General features: G+C 40.7%; 1 protein-coding gene across 1 annotated transcript in view; it reads left to right on the plus strand.

Annotated features, from left to right (window-relative positions):
• Window positions 1-21145, plus strand: part of SLC7A14 (solute carrier family 7 member 14) — a 56753-nt gene that overhangs the window by 17284 nt on the left and 18324 nt on the right. Inside the window, exons 2-3 of the mRNA XM_069472934.1 lie at window positions 6395-6631; window positions 8537-8754. Of these exons, the coding sequence (XP_069329035.1) occupies window positions 6395-6631; window positions 8537-8754 (455 nt within the window). The remainder of the gene's footprint in view (window positions 1-6394; window positions 6632-8536; window positions 8755-21145) is intronic.

Genomic DNA, 21145 nt, shown 5'->3' on the forward strand with positions numbered 1-21145 from the left:
TATTTCCCTAGTATAAAGTATAATAGACACAGTATGATCAAAACCATTAATTGGGCCTGATATCTGCAACCATGGCCCACCATAGCAGCTCTGAGCAACATTCAAGTTGTTGCTGATCTCAGAGGCCTGGATGAAACTGCAGAGTTAGCAAATTATTTTCTGAGATGCTCCGCCATTCCCTCTTGTATTTCTTGATGCCTTCTTTCCCTTTGGACAGTCCTTTTGTCTGGTTGGTTTTCTACTCTGTTTTCTCCCCTAGACTTTAAGGACCTTCCCCCAGAAAAAAAGACTGTATTCTTCCTATTGACCTCTGAGTCCCTAAAATCTAACATAGATGCATAGAGATGGTACCTTATAAATGTTTTTGATGACTGAATGGGAGATTGGAAAGCTCCTAGAGCTGGGTGTCAGGAGACCTCCATTCTAGCCCCTGCTCTGTCATTAATTGAATATTCAACTTCAGGTCTGGGGCTCAGTCGCATCATCTGTAAAACAAAGGAACAACCCCAATGACAGTGGACACCCCTTCCCACTCCCATGGGGCCCTGGGGACCACAGAGGAGGGTCGGGGGCTTTGGGGAGGTGTGGGGTGAAGGAGATCCTGAGCAGACCAGCCTCAGTTCTCCTACCCCTTCAAACAGAGCCACGCTGCTTTTACTTATTTACGTAGTGGGCTCTCAAATAAGATTTTGTGTGAAAAAAGGATTCTACAACTAAGAAAGAGCTTTAAAGCTACAGGAGAAGATGAACTATACAGTCCTTTTCAGCCAGAATCAGCCAATCTACTAAAAAGGTCCCGCCCCTTCAATTACTTGATCCCAGTTCTCCTCTGCAGACCCATCTTCCCCAATCCCCAAAGTAGCCTGCATGTGTCATTCTAGCTGTGCCCTTTTGTCTGCCTGGAACCACCCTTCCCCATTTTTTGCTGACTGCCAAAGCCCAGCTCCCCTTCCAAGATGCAGCTCTAAAGCTCCCTCCTCCAGCCTTTCTGTTTTCACAGCAACCAAAGAACCATGTCCCTAAGGATCACACTCACCCAGTGGGCTCCAAGAGCACTTCATAGATGCTCTATGGTATTAAATAGTGGCTGCATGGAATAAGTTGTGTACTAAACTCTTTCCTGATTGGAATACAGTTGCTTCAAAGGTCAGGAAATCTGCCTGCCTTACTGTTTGTGTGTCTGGTATTCACTACAGTGCCTGATTTAACAATGTGTGTCAAATAGAAGAAGGAAATTAGGAAGTCAGAAGTTATTTAGGAAATTGCTAAATTAGTTGATAAGTAGGTTAAGAAATTAGTCAAAGTAAGGTAAGCTACATGTTAATGGGAAAACCTCTGTTTATCTGAGTAGAGTAATTGACATTTAAGTGTGAATAACTGCTAGATTTAATCCTTCCAAGTGAAAGTACATTTATTTAAAAGTACTTATTTATCTAATGACTTTCTTTGGTGGAATGTGAAGGGAAATATATTTCTTAAATGGAGAAGCCCTTTTCCACCTTTTGCCTACTTGCACCTGGGTCTTTCTCCTTTATACCCTCTTAAGATGGAGAATCTTTGTTCTTAGAGGGTCACAGGGAGCCAGGGTAGGCTGTGAGTGATGTAATAAAGTTGGGTGGGGGTTCATGAAGTGATTACCTTTACTATTGGGCAGCATTGTATGAAGCACAGTTTGGAACTTTCGATGTTGTTTGCAGGCTCTCTGAGAGCACTGCACCCAGGGCGGGCTCTTTATTCCTATATATGACAGAACCATAGACTCTGACTTGGAAAGAAATTCACGTTTGAAAAGACCATATTTTTCTGAACCCCAAATTACACAATGTCTGGAATACTCTGATACTCGGATACCCTTACTAAGAGGGGATTAATACAGAATATTTCAAATAGAGAATCTCCTGGTATCTTGTCCCGATCCTCTTTTCAATGTGTAAGTCCTCTCTAAGTCTAACTGCTTTTTAGTCTGGCAATCTTTCAATTTAATCACAAAAAGTTCTGGGTATAGAAATAAAACAAAACACTAGGAATATGACAAAATGTAAATAGGAATATGTTTACAATATACTTGTGTGGTGGACGATTGAAAAGGTGTCAGAGTTACAGGCTATGAGGAATCACTTCTATTCTATCTAGTTCTGCTGAAGTGAATTCTTTACATTTCTCAAGGATCTAGATTTTCCATTTCTCACCACCTCTAATGGGAAAAGTTCCTTCATGTGGTCTGCAGCATGCAGTTACTCATGGATGGCTGCCTGCACCCCAATATTGATATTCTCCAGCTATATCAATATATACTTTTGGAATCAGTATGCCTCTCCCTCTCCAATCACATGATGGGTAAGCACAAAATGCAAAATCACTTTGGTAATAGGATAAGGCAAATATGAATATGAAGGTAACTCTGAGGCAAGAATTTTTTAATGGATTACCAAATTAAGTAAAGATTATTTATACAGCTATCTCTCACTTAGAATAGTAATTCTTCACCCTAGTACACCCAGGTCAACTTTTGGTAAAAAAAAAAATACTTTGTAATGCTTCCTTTACTATTCTGGAATGAAAACTAGAGATGATGTTACCTTCCCACACACTTAATTTTTTTAAAAAATCAATATGCCCTGAGTATGAAAGATAAATAAAGGAAAGTAATTCCTAATGAAAGCAATAGTTATCTCAACATGTGAGTACTGGGGCACGAGTACACTGGGAAACATAATGAAGTCGTCAGATGTTTGCAGTGACTTGTAGAACCACTATGAATACAACTGCTACAAACGCACACTCACGTAGGTGTGTTGTTTGCTGCTCAAAGACCATGAATAATGTTGCTGTTGATGATGTGGTTTTCCAAAATGGTGACCAACTCTTGGTAAATTCCAAACAAAAAAAATTACAACTGTCCCTCAATTTACCCAGTTGTTGCAGTCCTAGAAAATTCAATGTACATAAAGCCATGCAGAAAAAATGCTTTGTGTTATACATAAAATGGAGATAAATTCAGGTTCAAAAATTATAAACAGGTTTGTACTTACATGCATGCCCACTGGGACCTTCAGCAGTCATGTAAGATACAAGACAATGCTTAACTCTGTGGGATGGTCCCACACATCGCAGAATGTCTAACAGCCTAGGCCCCTGCCCGTTTAATGCCACAGTGCCTACAATCATCATATGAATCACAGACAGTCCCCCCAGGAGGCAGCACCACCTTTGCTGAGAACCACTGGTTTGCAAGATTTTCTACAGGGCTTCCCCCATTGATTCAGATGATGAGAGTTGACTCTAGTTGTGAAACCAAAGAATGATGCGCTGTAAGGGACACAAAAGCTCATCTAGTTGGCCACCTCATGTCACCCAGGTGAGGGTAAGTAACTTGCCCTCAGATGCTCAGTAATTTGGGACACTGGATAATCTAGGTAAAAACCAAGGTTTCCCTTTCCATGGTTTTTATTTTTTATTGAAATTAAAAAGATATCCTTGACTGTGTTCTCTTACATACCCAATATTTTAAAATAGTTGCATGATTGAGAATATTTTCTTCAGGATATTTGGGGTTGTAAACACTCAATCCTTACCATTGAGCTTCGGTGCCAGGCTAGATACTCTCTAGTGCTCACTAAAAGTCTGCTTTTCTGCATCAAAAAAATCAGAAAGATTAGAAAATAGAATAAGATCTTTTACAATGTGTCCAAAAGAACAATTTCTTGGAGCAGAAATTGTCTTATATGGTTAGTGGCTGATGGATTTTCTCACTGTTCTTCCCAAACTTGCAGTCCATCAGGATCGCAGCAGGGCCTTGGGAAAAGATTGACTATGATTCCAAATGCTCCTTGTACCATGCATAGCCAGGGCCTCTTCCTCTGACTCAGGACAGCAAGGGGCTGGTCCCTTCACAAAACCTAAAGAAGACTTGGCTATTTGCTAATTGCCCTTGGCACGTATGTTCTGGTGGTGAATTGGGTATTTTCACATTTAATTTGGCAGATCAAATATTATGGAGAGAACATTTGATTCCACAAACTTCACAATATTGGCTATCCAAATTAAAATTGCTCTCAAATCAATGCCTATTTCAAAAGCATCATTTGGAAAAATTTTACTTAGAAATCTTGTACACTATCAAGGGGGTAAAGACGGGTGGAGAGAATAAGCTCATAGGATATAGGAATTATTGGAAAATGCTCTGGATTCTATATCACAGAGGAAAAATTAGTTGCCTCCTAATCTCTTCCTCACACAGCACTAAAAGAGCAACGTAATCTCTATGTACAAACTCCATTCTCAAGAACCCCGAAGAGAATTCAAAAGTCCTCCAAGCATGCAAGAAAATATCATCAGGTTCTCATACTAAATTCTTGTATGCACTATACTTTCCTCACGGAAGAGTTCTTCAGGCCTTTCTTTGGAGACCATTTCCTCTTAATTTTAGACCCACTCTAACAATTTAAACATCAGGTGTTGGAAGCAGCAATTTAGAAAAGAGGTAGTCTGAGTGCTCGAGGTAAGCACTGTGGCAGCAAGAGGAAGTAACAACTGACAGTCTGACAACAGGAAGGAGATGGAAAACTATTTCACAAAGTGAGGGGAGGAAGGCTGACATAGGAACTCAAAGTAGCAGCCTGGGCCATTTAATGTAGGGACAGATGGCTTCACTATCCCAGAGAGCATCTCTATAATACAGGACAATATAGTAATTGATGTCAAAGAAAAGTTAAGTTATTGTCAATGGATTTTTCAGCAAAATTCAATACAACAGATGGAATCCTAGAGTTTCAGAGTTAGGAAATTCTTAAAGCAGCATCCAGTGTAATACTTTTCCTTCACAAATCAGGACACTGAAAGTAAAGTGGTGGCATTGAGACAGGAGCCCAGCCTGCCTGGTCCAGTGCTCCTTCCACATGGACACCTTGACAACTGGAGCTACCGTGGGGAAGGAGGAGACAGTACATCACCTTCAATCGCTGATTGTGGCATTGCTTTTGACATCTCTGTTTTTGCTTCCTTGCATTGATTTCACCCCCTTCAGAAGGAGAAGAAACCTGCTCTCTTTATTCACAAAAGAGTGAACTATTGTTCCCTGGTTTGTGATGAGAGAACCTCAGGGTTGACCCTTAACAAAATTGGGACTGAAGGTAAAGTTCACTTTGAGCTCCCTCCCACATTCTCCTCCATCCCACTCCTGGTGTGTTCCTTCCACGCTGTCCTGTGTCTGTCCTCCAGCTTGTTGCCCCACCCATGGGCCCACACCCAGAATCCCCAGCACAAAATAGGAGACTCTCCCAGCTCCCAGAAGTTTGGTGTATTCTCAATCTCTTTCTAATTTGATCTCTAATTATATCAAAGAATGAGGCAATATTCCAGTATTTTTCAAATACAAATGAACACATGCATTACCTGGGGAGCTTGTTAAAATGCAGGTTCCTGGTCCCTATCTCCTGAAATTAGGATTCAATAAATGATTCCGGTGGAAGTGGGCCCTGAACCCACTTTGGAAAACACACAACTTCTGCTTACCCATGTAACCTTGTCTTGCCTAATACCCCTCTGCACACTCCACTCCACCCATATACTTCATACTGTTTCTGTCCACCATGTCTTTGCCTCATGTTCCACCTTCTTTATCCAACTAATTCCTCCATATACCTCAAAACCAGCTGAGTCCATGTCTCTCATCTCTGCTCTCATTGATCTTATACCTTTCTGCATTGTCAAGTTTACATAGCCTACGACATGCACTGGTTTTCTGGCCTATCTCCCCTGAGGGCAGGGGCATGTGTCATTCATCTTTTTTATTCTCAGTCCTAGCACCCTGCCACGTGCATAGTAGGCACTCTAAAAGTGTTTTAAGTTATCTTTTGCATGTGCTGAATTTCCTTGTTAATAACTAGTAATTCATTTATATTTGCATCTTTTATCTACCCACTAGATATAGTACAGCATTTTCACAGATTGCTTGAAGCATCGCTCAAATGAGGAGCACCTTTTGTGATATGTAAAAACTGAAAGAGAAGAACGTTACTGCGGAATATGACCCTGGTGCCATCAAGGGTGGGGGTCATATTGATTTAGGCCCATGTTCACTCAGGATATCTGACACTTAAGGAATGCAAGAGAGATACACATAACAAGTAGGAATTTTTCTAAATAAAACTCAGTTTCCAATAGCTCAGTGGAATTATGCTACTGCTGTTGCTAGGCATTGAGGTTAAAAAGTTTTTCGGAAGTGAGGTTGGAAGAGATTAGAGTTGGCTTCGAATTGATTCATGCACATAAAACTTTGTGTATTTGTTCTAAGATCCCAGAGATTCTCAATATTTTCTACCCAAGATTGTTAACCACCAAGAGGCTAGCTCATCTCCTGAAGTCCACCATCTGTGTGTGCTTATCCTCGCAGGCGTCTGCTATGCAGAGTTTGGAGTCCGAGTCCCCAAGACCACAGGATCTGCCTACACCTACAGCTATGTCACTGTTGGGGAATTTGTGGCCTTTTTCATTGGCTGGAACCTGATTCTGGAGTACCTGATTGGCACTGCAGCCGGCGCCAGCGCTCTGAGCAGCATGTTTGACTCCCTGGCCAACCACACCATCAGCCGCTGGATGGTGGACAGCGTGGGAACCCTCAATGGCCTGGGTGAGATGGCCAAAATCTATCAAGAGCCTTAAATCTTTTTTTTTTTTTTTTTGCAAAGTAATTCTTTCTCTGTGAATCTATCCATCCTGAAAAAAGATTCTAATTTTCATGAAAGCATTATACAAAGAGATGTTCATCACAACCTTATTTACAATCACAAAAATTTAGAGACAGCTTAAATATTCTACAATGGGACAAATGATTAAGTAAACTGTGGACACATATTATGTAGCTCGCAATTTAAAGGATGATTAGGAAAACTTGTAATAACACGGAATATGTTTTAATGTAATGTCATATTGAAAAGACACAAACCATACAAGCACCACGACAATAACTATATAAAAATAAAACCAATGCAGGAAAAAGAACTGGTAGAACTTCTCCAGAAGTTTCATCAGAATATTTTTTTTTTCAAATGAAAAAGAATCTTTTATGGAACAAAATGGATTCTAGTCTAGCAGAGGTCCAAGAGGGATAATATAACTGGGTGGATGCCAAACGCCCAGACGCTCACATAACAAATGCCATGAGACCTCAGGCTCCTCCAGCACTTGCTGCCCACTCTCCACCCTGACACCTGATAAACTTCCATATTAGAGGGAAGCCAAACAATAGTTGAGGGAGCTTTGGAGTCTTGTCTCTGAATTTCCAAGGAATGCTTCTGTGGCTGTGTCGAGTCCTTCGATTTTGGTGTCTCTATTTCAGAAAAATTAACAAAAATGCTGAGCACACAGATACCATGATAAGATAAAAATATAAAGACCAAGCCTGTTCCCTATACTGATTTAGCAGAATTTTAGGTCTGAAAGGGCCCTTCAAAACCAGGTCATCCATGTCCTTCACTTTACAGGGAGATGAGGCAAGTTGCCCAAGGCCACACGGCTGGCTCCCGGCCGAGTACGCTGACTGCCGAGGCAGTGCCGTCTCCACTCTGTAGAGGGCAGGAGTCCACTGGCCGACGAGAGAACAAGCAGGCAGGGCGTGTTCACTGGTTATTTGCTCTCTGCAACCACAGACATACAAAGGAACAGAAAACCCCTCTTACAATAGTTTTCAAAGACACACATTCTTAGATTTGCTAATAAAGAAAAGTTTGTTAGAATGGAATGGAAATTTTATAGACCATAAATTTCCCAATGATGAAAATAAAAATAATTTTCAAATAACGTATTAGACCTCTCTATATATCCCATCCCAGGACACTTTTGACTTCAAATGTCCTGTGCCAGGCCAGGCGCAGTGGCTCACACCTGTAATCCTAGCACTCTGGGAGGCTGAGGCGGGTGGATTGTTTGAGCTCAGGCGTTCAAGACCAGCCTGAGCAAGAGCGAGACTCCGTCTCTACTACAAATAGAAAGAAATATGGACAACTAAAAATATATAGAGAAAAAATTAGCCGGGCATGGTGGTGCATGCCTATAGTCCCAGCTACCCGGGAGGCTAAGGCAGGAGGATTGCTTGAACCCAGGAGTTTGAGGTTGCTGTGAGCTAGGCTGACACCACGGCACTCTAGCCCAGGCAACAGAGCAATACTCTGTCTCAAAAAAAAAATAACATAAAATAAACAAATGTCCTGTGCCATGGTTCCACAGGCACTGTTGTAATTGTCACATCACATATCCCAATTTTTGGTCCAGGATATCAGATCCTCTTATCTACCCAAACTTGCCCATTTGCAACTAGACACAGCGTAGATATGTACAGGGACCTGTGTGCGCGCGCACGCGCGCGCACACACACACACACACACACACACACAGTTCCTCCTCCTGTCTCCCTAACAGACTGACCACGCTTGTCAAAACTGAGTGAGGAGGCACTGGGGGGGGGGGGGCGGGGACTAGGAGTTTGCATGGCCCTTTCTTCCCTGTGGATGGTATTCACTCATGTCTTTCCCTCTAGGGAAAGGTGAAGAATCCTACCCAGACCTTCTGGCCCTGTTGATTGCTGTCATCGTGACCATCATTGTTGCTCTGGGGGTGAAGAATTCTGTGGGCTTCAACAACGTCCTCAACGTGCTGAACCTGGCAGTGTGGGTGTTCATCATGATTGCAGGCCTGTTCTTCATCAATGGGAAATACTGGGCTGAAGGCCAGTTCCTGCCCCATGGCTGGTCAGGGGTGAGTTCATTCCTAAAGCCTGGTGCACCTGTCACATGCTCCACCTTTCACCTAGTGACCAGCTAAGATATATTTTCAAAAACTGCTGCTCTATTCCATAATCACTGTGATGTTCTCTTTATCACCTTTTAATATGAATTTAGTTGGAATGTTCTGAAGAAGTGGTTCTCTTTTTTTCTTATTTGTTTCACCAGCATTTGTTGAGATCCTATTTTATACAAACAACGATGATAGATTCCATGGTGTTGGCCACTTACAATATGCCTAACACTTTGCCAAGTACTTTGCATGTAACATATAATTTAATCATCCCAATTAAATGAAGAAGATATTTACACTCCGGTCTTAAAGATGAAAAAGACTCCCATTCAGAGAAGTCAAATGACTTCCAATTAAGCACACAGTGTAAGTGGCAAAACCAATAGCCAGTTCTGTCTGACTCCAAAGTCCATCCAAGAATAGCTCAGTTCTTCAGGCTGTCTCTACAGTCTAAGAGAGATACACAGGTCCATAAATAGACAAGGAGGTCAGGGAGAGTAGACAGGTGGGGAAGGAATGAGTTTTGCCTGGGTATGGAACTAGGGAAAGAACAGTTTTTAAATCCAATGTCAACATTTGACCCTAGAAGGAGAGTCCCACTGGGGTCTGAGGGCAGTTGAGTGGGTCCAGTGGAGAACTAGTTATAAATCCCATTCCAGAGATGTGGTTCATGGCTGAGAAGTCTACCTGGTGTGGTCTGGGGGTTGGTAAGAGAGTGAGCTGGACCAAAAGGACATTTTCAGATCTCACCCCACGATCTGGGTGGTGTGTTCTATGCTAAAGAAAAATAGGAAGATCGAAGTGGCAAATGCTTTATACTGACAAGTGGTTCTGAGTTGCTCCTGGTGTCTTTCTCCAGTACAACTAAAAATGCTTATTTTATGGATTTATTGGTGAAACTCATTAGTCTATCTAAATAGAACATAAATCAGAGAAAATTTTGTGCTGGCAGGGATCTTAGAGGTCACCTGGTCCTCTCTGCTCATTTGACAGGTGAATAACCTGAGGCCTAGCGAAGCAAATCTGTCTAAGACTGGTGGCAGAACACAAGTCCAGAATTCCACACGCTTTGCTTTTGCACTTTTTGCTTAGACTGGTTTTCCTCCAAAATGTCCAGGGATCAGAAATCTCTCTTGGAGAAGACTCAGAATAACTTCTGCTTATTCTGAACCATTCCATGATGTTCAATGCAGAGAAATAAGCAAGGAAGCAATTGAAGCCAAGATTTCCAGTCTTCTGCTTATCTGTAAGAATTCCACAGAACCACAAAGTTCTTCCCTCCTCTTTGAAATGAATAAATACTGAAACTGGTTAAAACCAGAAGAGACAAAGAAACACTGTTGACTCCATTCTAGATCCCCATATCTACGTTATCTTATGATACAAATTGTTCCTTTCCTATCATATAAGAGAAACAACAAATTATAAGAAAAAAAGAATGGAACTCAATTGCATTTTCATCATAGTACAGGAAAACAATCTCACGATTTTCTTAACAAAATAAGAAATTACTGGGTCATGGACTTACTTTGGTCATCAGTTAACTTCCGTGCTTTCAGCTTTTTTCATCTATCAAGTGGGAAAACTAATTGAACCAAATGTTTGCAAAACAAAACAAAATTTTGGAATTTTTATGTGCACTTTGTTCTGGTTAGCAATAATTAAAATGACAGGAGGAAGGTGCCAGTATTTAGGTGCCAGGCATTATACTCTATAAACACTATCTCACTCTTATAACAAAACTTTAAAGCTGGTGCTATTGTTCCCACCTTAAAAATGAAGACTCCAGGGCTCAGAGAGGCTGAGTAACTTACCTGACCTCACTTAGTGCCGGGGCTGAAATTCCTACCCAGGTCTGTGTGATTCCAAAGCCCTTTCCACCACGTCCAGTGCCTTGTGTGGATGACAACTCCCTTCTGAGCCCTTTTTTAAAAATTTTTTTTAAAGTAATGAGGTAATGAATCTGACATGTTACATTTCCTTCAAACATCCACCCATGCACCTTTTCATGTCATGGCTGTTTTGCAATGTTCCTCGGAGGAACATTAAGAGACAGTCTAGTCTCTTCTTATCTTCAGATGGGAGTATAGTTAAATGGACCCAGGCTTGAGTGTGCATTGTTTATGAAGATGTCCTGTCAATGCAACTGAAAACTTTGCTTAATTACACAGTTCATGTTTAATTTTTAAAATCCTTCTAACAACTCACCCAAATGTCATGCACTATAGTTTAGACCCCATATAAAGATTGGAAAAAGTTAATATCCTCTGTGTAAATGCCCTTTTACTCATTCTGAAGAAGATGAAGGACTGTGTTTTAGCCTTTCCTGTCACCTTGTGTTTTGTTCTGAGATCTTTATTCTCTCTGGGGATCTCCCCTTCCCTTCTCAGGGACTCCATATCCTTTCTCAATCAGGAGCCGACTTCACCAAGGAAGGAGCTAATCAAGCCAGCCTTAGGGGTTCCCCATTTATACATCCTGGGTTCTCACTAGTTTTCATAAAAGAAGATCAGAAGTCAGGCATAAAAAAGGAAGGAAGGATGCCTTTCCTAACATTTAACATTTTCTTTGTGACAAACTCTTTCATATATACTTTTCATTTAATCTTCACAACAGCCTTGCAAAATAAGTACAATGATCTCCACTGTTACATGGAAATAACTAAAGCTTATAAAAATTAAGGTCACAGATCTAGATGATAAGTAATAGAGCTGAAACTTGACCCCAGTCCTGGATGACCAAAGTCCTTATTTACTCTACTCCCCCTGAGTTTGGAGCCATGGGACCAGTCATCTTTTTTTGCATTTCTGCTCCCTGTCCTCACTCCAACCCAAGCCTACTGCCTTCAGTAGTTTTGTCACTGGCCACCAAAAAACTGACTGGGATTCTGGAGTTTTTGCTGCAAATCCATTATCCCTGAAGGAAACTCAGGGATAATGTATGTCCTAGTGGCTGTGCCTAAAAGTATCATTTGAGCACAAAGGACAGCCCAGTGTGAAGATGTTGCTGATTCATCCTGTCTGCTCTCTGCCTGACCTTGGATTTCTGCATAGTACGTTTCCTCTCTAGTGAATGGGCCTGGACCTGTTCCTTCTCTACTTTGGTTTCAGGTCACTTTTCCAGTCCAGCAAGGTCACTTTGAATTTAGATCCTATTTTTTTAAGGTCTGACACTGTCTCATGGCCATGTAATCCACCAAGGTAATCAACACATCCCCTGCTTTGTCATCTAACAATTGTCAACAAAAGTATGTTGCCCAGTTAGCAGCTACATGAGCTTCTTCACTCCTTAGGGACCCCTACCCTTGACAAGTAGACTAGCACAGAGTTCCAATCCATTCATTCTTCAATCGCCCTAGGTAGGATGGAAAGGAAGAAACTATTGTGTAAGAGGTGATTTATAAGAATAGCATTGCATGACTTTACACGCAATTCTCAAGTACTTTGAAAGAGTTAATGAACAATCCATCCTCTGGCCACGGACCCCTCATAAGCCTACTCTTCCCTCTGCTCCAAACACTTCCTTCCAAAGAAAATAGCTTAAGGAATGGTTTACTCACTTACAGGTTCTGGGTCAAATGCTTCTTTGGTCTTGAAGAGCTTACGAAAACAAACATTTTTTCCTATATCAAGTAACTCTGGCCCTCAGCTGAACCCCTGCCTCCATCTGCAATTCCTCAGCCGCTGGACATTGTTGGATGTGTGCTCCCTTTATGTTATTTGTTCTTGATGCTATCTTATGGTTTTTCTTTAACCAAATAAGACACTCTACCAGCACAAATAGCTTCCAGGAAAATGGTCCATAGCAAGCATTTGTGGGGAATTGTGACAGCCTCCAAACAAAGGAAAAGTTATTTTTCATGTTCTCCACATCTGAATCCATTTGTTGGAACCTATTAGCACATTCCACTGTCACCGTGGACAGGTTGCTAATAGAGCTGGGGCATGGGGGTGGTAGCAAATGCTGTTAAGTTGGAATTTTGTCTTGTTACTTTGGGAGTAAGTTATGTAAAGGTGCCTAATTATCTCCTAGGCATCTGGCAGCCTGGCCAAGGCGGAAAATATGAGATGGCTGCCTCATCCTAATGCCTCTCAAATATCAGCAAGGCACAGGGGGCCAGCTTTTAAGGACCCCACACACTGAGTAGTAGGCCACTAATGACATTGCTTTTGACAACTAATTAAGCAGCAGCCCTCCAGCAACTGAGGCACGTGCTGCTTCCCTGCAAAGCTCTACAGAGGGATGGACCCCGTTCTGAATTGCCGGGCTGAGTATCCACACCAGGTTTACTTTGGAAAACAATCTCAGCTATGTCATCAAATTAAACAGTAAATTCTATTTTAACCAAGTAAAACATTAAAATAAAGAGTTAGGATAAAGTACCAATGAACCCAGAAACACACATCCATGTGCACACAAGTGCACACACATACACACACACACACTTTACCCACCAATTTTATTGCTAGTTGCTCACTCCTGGATACCACATACATTCTTTCATGCATGGGAGGATATCCTAATCATAAATAACAGTGGCCAGATCTCATATCTGTATAGCATGAAGTGGAAAACAGTTTTGGTGGTTATTTGGGTAGAGACACACCCATGCATCCTTTCATTTCATGGCTTTTTTTATTTTCCAATCAGGGACCATTTGCTTACAAGGAAGAAAAACTCACTCAAACTAACTCAAGTATTTAATAAAAAAATGATCCTTTTTGCTAATTTCATTATCTTTTCTTTGATAATCTGTTTATTTAATGTATGTCTTGTTAGGCCAAGGTCTGTTTGACCTTGATAGGTGGGCCAGCCATTCTCCATGTGCCTCCACTCCCAGATCTATTCTCCACCCTTCATACTCTGTTCTCTGCTCCAGAAAACCCCTTGCTGGTTGCTTCCTGTTAGGTTTAGCTAATGGGAAATATTATCAGATCAGAAGGTGAGGAGCAAGTGAGGCCTGGGCATTTCCTCCTTGCTGCCTCGCAGCCTGGGCACCACACTGGCTGTGCACCTCCACTGAGACAGCTGCTCCTGGGCAGCTCCAGCTCCCTCTGGATTCCAGGAACACCACCCACCCTTTGCCCCAGGCCTTGGGATGACAGCAACTTCTTACTGTTGTCGTCTCTGATGCCGCCACATCCCTAGATGGCTACTTTAACCCTGCCTGTACACTGCCCATACCTGCCTACAGTCCCTCTTTGAAATTGTGTCATTTGAATCACCTGAGTTAAATTCTGTTGCCTGCCTAATGTAGTAGAACCTCCAAACGTCCTCCCTTCGATCTGACCAGTCTTTCTTCAACTATAATTGCTTTCTAGTTCTACGTATGCAAATTCAGGCTAATATACATCCTCTCTGCACACTTATTTCCTCTCTTCCTAACTTGATCATAGTTAACTTTCTGGTAGCTAATCATTATCAGTAATCACCATCCATTCTATCATTCATTTGGAAAATAGTAGCATTTGTGTTTTATGTATAACATAGATGCTCATTAACCTTGTTCACTTTGTTACCACAGTCAAGGTTGCATCTGGGGTCCTGCAGTATCCTCTAGACCCCAAGCCCCACGAGGTCACTCTCAGAGTACTTTTTGCTTGTGACCATATCCCCATCACCAAGCACAGTGCCTGGCACATGGCAGCATTTAACATATATGTATCAAGTTCTGAAAGAGGGAGGAGGATGAGGTGGAGGAAGGGTGTGGGAGGAGGAGGGGGAGAAGAAAGAGAATGAGGAAGAGGAGGAGTTTGTGTACTTGGGCTTCAGCTGCTCTAGAAAAACTTATAATGGCAATAACAAAACTGTGGTATGATCTACTATGTATTGAGCACCTACTGTATTCTAGGACTGTAGTTTACTATGTTGTCTCATTAATCATTATGAAAACCCTATGAGCTAAGTGCTATTATTATCTCCATTAAAGTGATAATGAAACTTAGGCTCCAAGAGGTTAGGACTTGCTCTGGGTCACCAAGGTCGTATGTGGCAGAACAAACGTAGGTCTGACAGTCTACAAAGTCTGCACTCCTAACCAAACCCAGCTGTGCCATGTGCATGGCTCTAGGATTCCCTCTGGAACCTACAGGACGCCTCTGCTCCAGCTGCCAACTGCTGGTAATTCACATATCTGAAGGTGTCCTTCATGTCTTCCACTGAGTCTCCTGCTCTTCAACTTAGACATCTCCAGGTTCCCAGTTATTCCTCACATGGCGTGGTTCACACACCTCTCACCTTTTTCTAAAGTAGCTTTGCCCCAGATCTACATAGTTGTTGCTCCAGGTCACCATATGATACAAGAAGGGGGTGTGTGTGTAGGTATATGTGTATGTGTATATGTGTGTCTGTGTGTATGTGTGTCTGTGTATATATGTGTGTGTGTTCGTGTATGTATGCATGTCTGTGTATACATGTGTGTGTTTGCATGTGTGTATGTGTGTATACATGTGTATGTGTGTGTGTGTTCATGTGTTATGCATGAGTTTGTGTATGTGTGTGTTTGGAAGGGAAGAAAGATGTTGAAGGAAGAGAGAGCAGGACCTGTTTTCTGTAAGCTGTCTTAAAGCAAGGCTTTCCTTTTTCAGGACAGCTTAGCGAGCCTGCAATCCTAGCATCCTTTCATCCTTGAAAACCAGTAATATTTTCTAGATAAGTAAAAACAAGCACAGTTTCAAGCCTGTGAAACTTCATGTATGATGAAGTGAAATCTGTTTTCTCCCCTTGTCTAGAGGACAAAGACATTTTTTATACTTTGATATGAAGGACTTTGCTGGAAGTAAAGTAAGAATTCTCTTCTCTCCCAGAAAGTGGCCCTCTGGAGATGGGACTGCTTATGTTTGAGAAGTTCTTTCTACCTGATTTATTAGAATGGACTAGGAGTTCTTAAATTTTTTTTGTGCCATGGACCCCTTGGAAGTCTGATAAAAATTATGAACCCCTTATGAGAATGGTGTTTTTATTTATTTTTTTTTATTTTTTTTTATTTTTTGTTTGTTTTTCAGCTCATTAAGGGGGTACAAAAGATCAGGCTATATACATTGCCCATGCCTCCCCATCCCCCCGAGTCTGAGCTTTAGTTGTGTCCATTTCCTAGACAGTGCACATCACTCTCATCATGTAGGTGTGCACTCCTCCCCTCCCCCCACCCCATCCCCCCCAGAGAGAACTTCAAACGTGTCCATTCCCCAGGCAGTGCGCATCGCACTCATCAAGTAGGTATACACCCATCCCTTCCACCCAGCCCCGACCTCTGTCCAATACCCAATTGGTGTGAATCCCAAATGTGCACTCAGGGAAACCAGTTTGCTGGTGAGTACATGTGGTGCTTGTTTTTCCATTCTTGGGATACTTCACTTAATAGAATGGGTTCTAGCTCACTCCAGGAGAACCAAAGAGATGCCATATCGCCATCATTTCTAATAGCTGAGTAATATTCCATGGTATACATATACCACATTTTGCTAATCCATTCATGAATCGATGGGCATTTGGGTTGTTTCCACATTTTTGCGATTGTGAATTGTGCTGCTATAAACATTCGGGTGCAGGTGTCTTTTTTATAGAATGACTTTTGTTCTTCTGGGTAGATGCCCAGTAATGGGATTGCTGGATCGAATGGTAGGTCTACTTGAATCTGTTTAAGGTATCTCCACATTGCTTTCCACAGGGGCTGCACTAGTTTACAGTCCCACCAGCAGTGTATGAGAGTACCTGTCTCTCCACACCCACGCCAACATGTATAGTTTTGGGACTTTTTGATAAAGGCCGTTCTCACTGGAGTTAAGTGATATCTCATTGTGGTTTTGATTTGCATTTCCCTGATGATTAGAGATGTTGAACACTTTTTCATATGTTTGTTAGCCATTTTTATATCTTCTTTTGAAAAATTTCTATTCATGTCCTTTGCCCACTTTTTGATAGGGTTGTTCAATTTTTTCTTACTGATTTTCCTGAGTTCTAAATAGATTCTTGTTATCAGTCCTTTATCTGATGTGTAGTATGCGAAAATTTTTTCCCATTCTGTAGGTTGTCTATTTACTCTTGTGACTGTTTCTTTGGCTGTGCAGAAGCTTTTTAATTTGATCAGGTCCCATTTATTTATTTTTGTTGCTGCTGTGATTGCCTTAGGGGTCTTCCTCATAAATTCTTTGCCTAGGCCAATGTCTGTAAGAGTCTTACCTACGTTTTCTTCTAGAATTCTAATAGTTTCTGACCTAAGGTTTAAGTCTGTTAACCACCGTGATTTGATTTTTGTGAGGGGTGAGAGCTGTGTGTCCTGTTTTAGTCTTCTACATGTGGATATCCAGTTTTCCCAGCACCATTTATTAAATAAGGAATCTTTTCCCCAGAGTATGTTTTTTTCTGCTTTGTCAAAGATTAGATGGCTATATGAGGACGGTTTTATATTTGGATTTTCTGTTCTGTTCCACTGGTCTGTGTCTCGGCACTTGTGCCAGTACCAGGCTGTTTTTAGAACCACAGCCTTGTAGTAAAGTTTGAAGTCTGGCAAATTAATACCTCCCATTTTATTTTTGTTGTTTAATATTGCTTTTGCTAAACGGGGTCTTCTCTGGTTCCATACAAAGCGTAAAATTATTTTTTCTATGTCTGTGAAAAAAGATGTTGGTAATTTAATAGGGATTGCATTGAATCTGTAGATAATTTTGGGCAGTATAGACATTTTAACAATGTTGATTCTACCGATCCATGAGCATGGTATGGTTTTCCACCTATTTACATGTTCTGCGATTTCCTTCCTCAGAGTTTCATAGTTCTCCCTATAGAGGTCCTTTACTTCCTTAGTTAGATATATTCCTAGATATTTTATTTTCTTTGTTGCTATTTTGAAGGGTATTGAGTCCTTAATTTGGTTCTCCGTTTGACTGTTATTGGCGTATATGAATGCCTCTGATTTGTGTGTATTGATTTTGTATCCTGAGACTTTGCTGAATTTATTAATCAATTCCAGGAGTCTCTTGGTTGAAATCTTGGGGTTTTCTAGATATAACATCATATCATCAGCAAAGAGTGAGAGTTTGATCTCTTCTGTCCCTATTTGGACTCCCTTGATTCTTCTCTCTTGCCTGATAGCTCTTGCAAGGACTTCCAATACTATGTTGAAAAGTAATGGGGACAGTGGGCAGCCTTGTCTGGTTCCAGTTCGAAGTGGGAATGCTTTCAGTTTTTCCCCATTCAGTATGATGTTGGCTGTGGGTTTGTCATATATGGCTTGTATCATTTTTAGATAGGCCCCGTCTATGCCTATTTTTTTGAGTGTTCTTATCATAAAAGGGTGTTGAATTTTGTCGAATGCTTTTTCTGCATCTATTGAGAGTATCATATGATCTTTATTTTTGCTTCTATTTATGTGATGAATTACATTTATAGATTTGCGTATGTTAAACCATCCCTGCATCTCTGGGATGAAGCCCACTTGGTCGTGATGGATTATTTTTTTGATAAGCACTTGGATTCGATTTGCTAGAATTTTATTGAGAATTTTTGCATCTATATTCATAAGAGAAATTGGTCTATAGTTCTCTGTTTTAGTTGCATCCTTTCCTGGTTTTGGTATCAGGGTTATGTTGGCTTGGTAAAAAGTGTTGGGGAGAATCCCATCCTTCTCTATATTGGAGAATAGTTTATGTAGGATGGGCACCAGTTCTTCTTTGTAGGTATGGTAGAATTCAGGTGTGAACCCATCTGGTCCAGGGCTTTTCTTTTTGGGAAGGTTTTTTATTGCTGTTTCGATTTCAGATCTAGATATCGGTCTATTTAGGAATTCTACTTCTTCCTGGTTGAGCCTGGGAAGGCTGTGTGTTTCTAGGAATTTGTCCATTTCCTCCAGGTTTTCTAATTTGTGTGCATAAAGATTTTTGTAGAATTCATATATGGGATCATGTATCTCTGTGGCATCAGTCGTGATTACTCCTTTCGTGTTCCTGATGGAGGTTATAAGAGATTTTTCTTTTCTGTTCTTGGTTAGTCTAGCCAGAGGTGTGTCAATTTTGTTTATTTTTTCAAAGAACCAACTTTTGGTTTTATTAATCTCCCTTATGGTTTGATTATTGTCCTTTTCATTTAGTTCTGATTTAATCTTAATAATTTCTCTCCTTCTGCTGGGTTTGGGATCGGTCTGTTCTTCCTTCTCCAGCACTTTGAGTCTATTCATTAGATTGTCTAATTGTAAGTTTTCTGTCTTTTTGGTATAAGCATTTATGGAAATAAATTTTCCTCTCAGGACTGCTTTAGCTGTGTCCCACAGATTTTGATAGGTTGTATCTCCTTTGTCATTTAATTCAAAAAATCTTTTGATTTCCGACTTGATTTCTTCATTTATAAAATGGTTGTTCAGGAGAAGGTTATTTAGCTTCCATGACTTTGAGTAGAAGTGAGGATTTCTGTTAGGGTTCATTGTTACTTTTATTCCACTGTGATCTGAGAAGATGCATGGTATAATTTCTATATTTTTAAATTTTTTAAGGCATGCTTTATGACCTAAGATATGGTCAATCTTGGAGAATGTCCCATGAGCTGATGAGAAGAAAGTATATTCAGTGGTTTTTGGGTAGAATGTCCTGTAGATATCAGTCAGGCCCATTTGATCGAGCGTTGTATTTAAGTCCACTATTTCTTTGTTTATTTTTTGTTTGGAAGATCTGTCCTGAACTGTCAGTGGCGTGTTAAAATCTCCGGTTACTAACGTGTTGTTATCTATCATTTGGTTGAGATCAAGTAGGGTTTGCTTTATGAATCTGGGTGCACCTAGGTTGGGTGCATATATATTAAGTATAGTTATGTCTTCTTGTTGAATTGTACCCTTCACCAGTATATAGTAACCATCTTTGTCTTTCTTTACTTTTGTTGATTTAAAAACTACGTTATCGGAGATTAGAACCGCCACGCCAGCTTTCTTTTGGGTTCCATTTGCTTGGAATATTGATTTCCATCCTTTTATCTTCAGCCTAAATGCATCCTTGCAGGTTAGATGAGTTTCCTGAAGACAGCAGATACTTGGCTTATATTTTTTTATCCATTGGGCCAGTCTATGTCTCTTGAGTGGGGAATTCAATCCATTCACATTTAATGAGAGAACTGATAGGTGAGACAGATTGCTTTTCCTCAAGTTGGGTTGAATTTCATTGATCTGTTTTCTCTCTTGAGCCATTATGATAACTGGGTTTTTATATTTATCTCTTGATTAGTGTTACATTCGAGGTTCCTTCTTGTGCTGGACTATGTGTAACTCTGTTTTGAGTACTTCTTGGAGAGCTGGTCTTGTCTTGGTGAATTCCCTAAGTTTTTGTTTATCTGAGAATGTCTTAATTTCACCTTCATATATAAAACTGAGCTTAGCTGGATACAGGATTCTAGGCTGGGCATTATTCTGTTTCAGAAGAGTGAGAATGGGGCCCCAATCTCTTCTTGCTTGTAAGGTTTCAGTTGAGAAATCTGGCGTGATTCGGATGGACTTTCCTTTGTATGTTACTTGATTCTTTCTCCTTACAGCTCGAAGAAGGGCCTCTTTAGTGGATATTTTGGTCAGTCTAATGACTACATGACGTGGTGTCTTCCTATTTGGTATGAATCTCCCAGGGGTTCTTTGAGCTTCTTGAACCTGTATATCTAGAGATTTGGCTAGGCCTGGGAAATTTTCCTCAATTATATCTTCAAATAGTTTATTCAACCCTTGCTTATTGTCTTCTTCACCCTCAGGAATGCCGATAACTCTGACGTTAGGCTTCTTCACATAATCCCACATTTCTTGTAGACTGTGGTTAATTCTCATGTTTCTTTGTTTTAACTCTGTAACTGACTTATTTAATTGGAAAGTGTTATCTTCGATCTCTGAGATTCTTTCTTCTGTTTGATCTACCCTGCTCTTGAGACTTTCCACTGTGTTTTGTAGCTCCTTGAATAAATTCTTCATTTCCAGGAGTTCAGTTTGATTTTTCTTCAGTATTTCAATTTCTTTGGTGAATTTTTCTTCCAAGTCCTGGATCTTTTTTGTGGTTTCTTTATGTTGATTATCCATTTTTACTTGCATGCTGTTCAGCGTGTTTATGATCCATGTTTGAAATTCTTCCTGTGACATGTTGCTATTTGGAATCTGATTTGTGTTAATTGGTGGTGAACTAGTAATCCTCTTTGAGGGTGAAGTTTCAGCTTGATTCTTTATACTTCCAGAGTTCTTTCGCTGAGCCCTTCCCATCTGGATGAATCCTTAAGATTCCTTCTTTCAGCTTTAGTCTCCGCTCGAGAATGGTGTTTTTAAATGAATAACCTAATTATTAATACTTAGGAATTCAAAAGAAATCAATTATACCAAAATGTAGCAATGAATATTTTT

Source organism: Eulemur rufifrons, chromosome 7 (assembly GCF_041146395.1).
Source record: "Eulemur rufifrons isolate Redbay chromosome 7, OSU_ERuf_1, whole genome shotgun sequence".
NCBI lineage: Eukaryota > Metazoa > Chordata > Mammalia > Primates > Lemuridae > Eulemur > Eulemur rufifrons.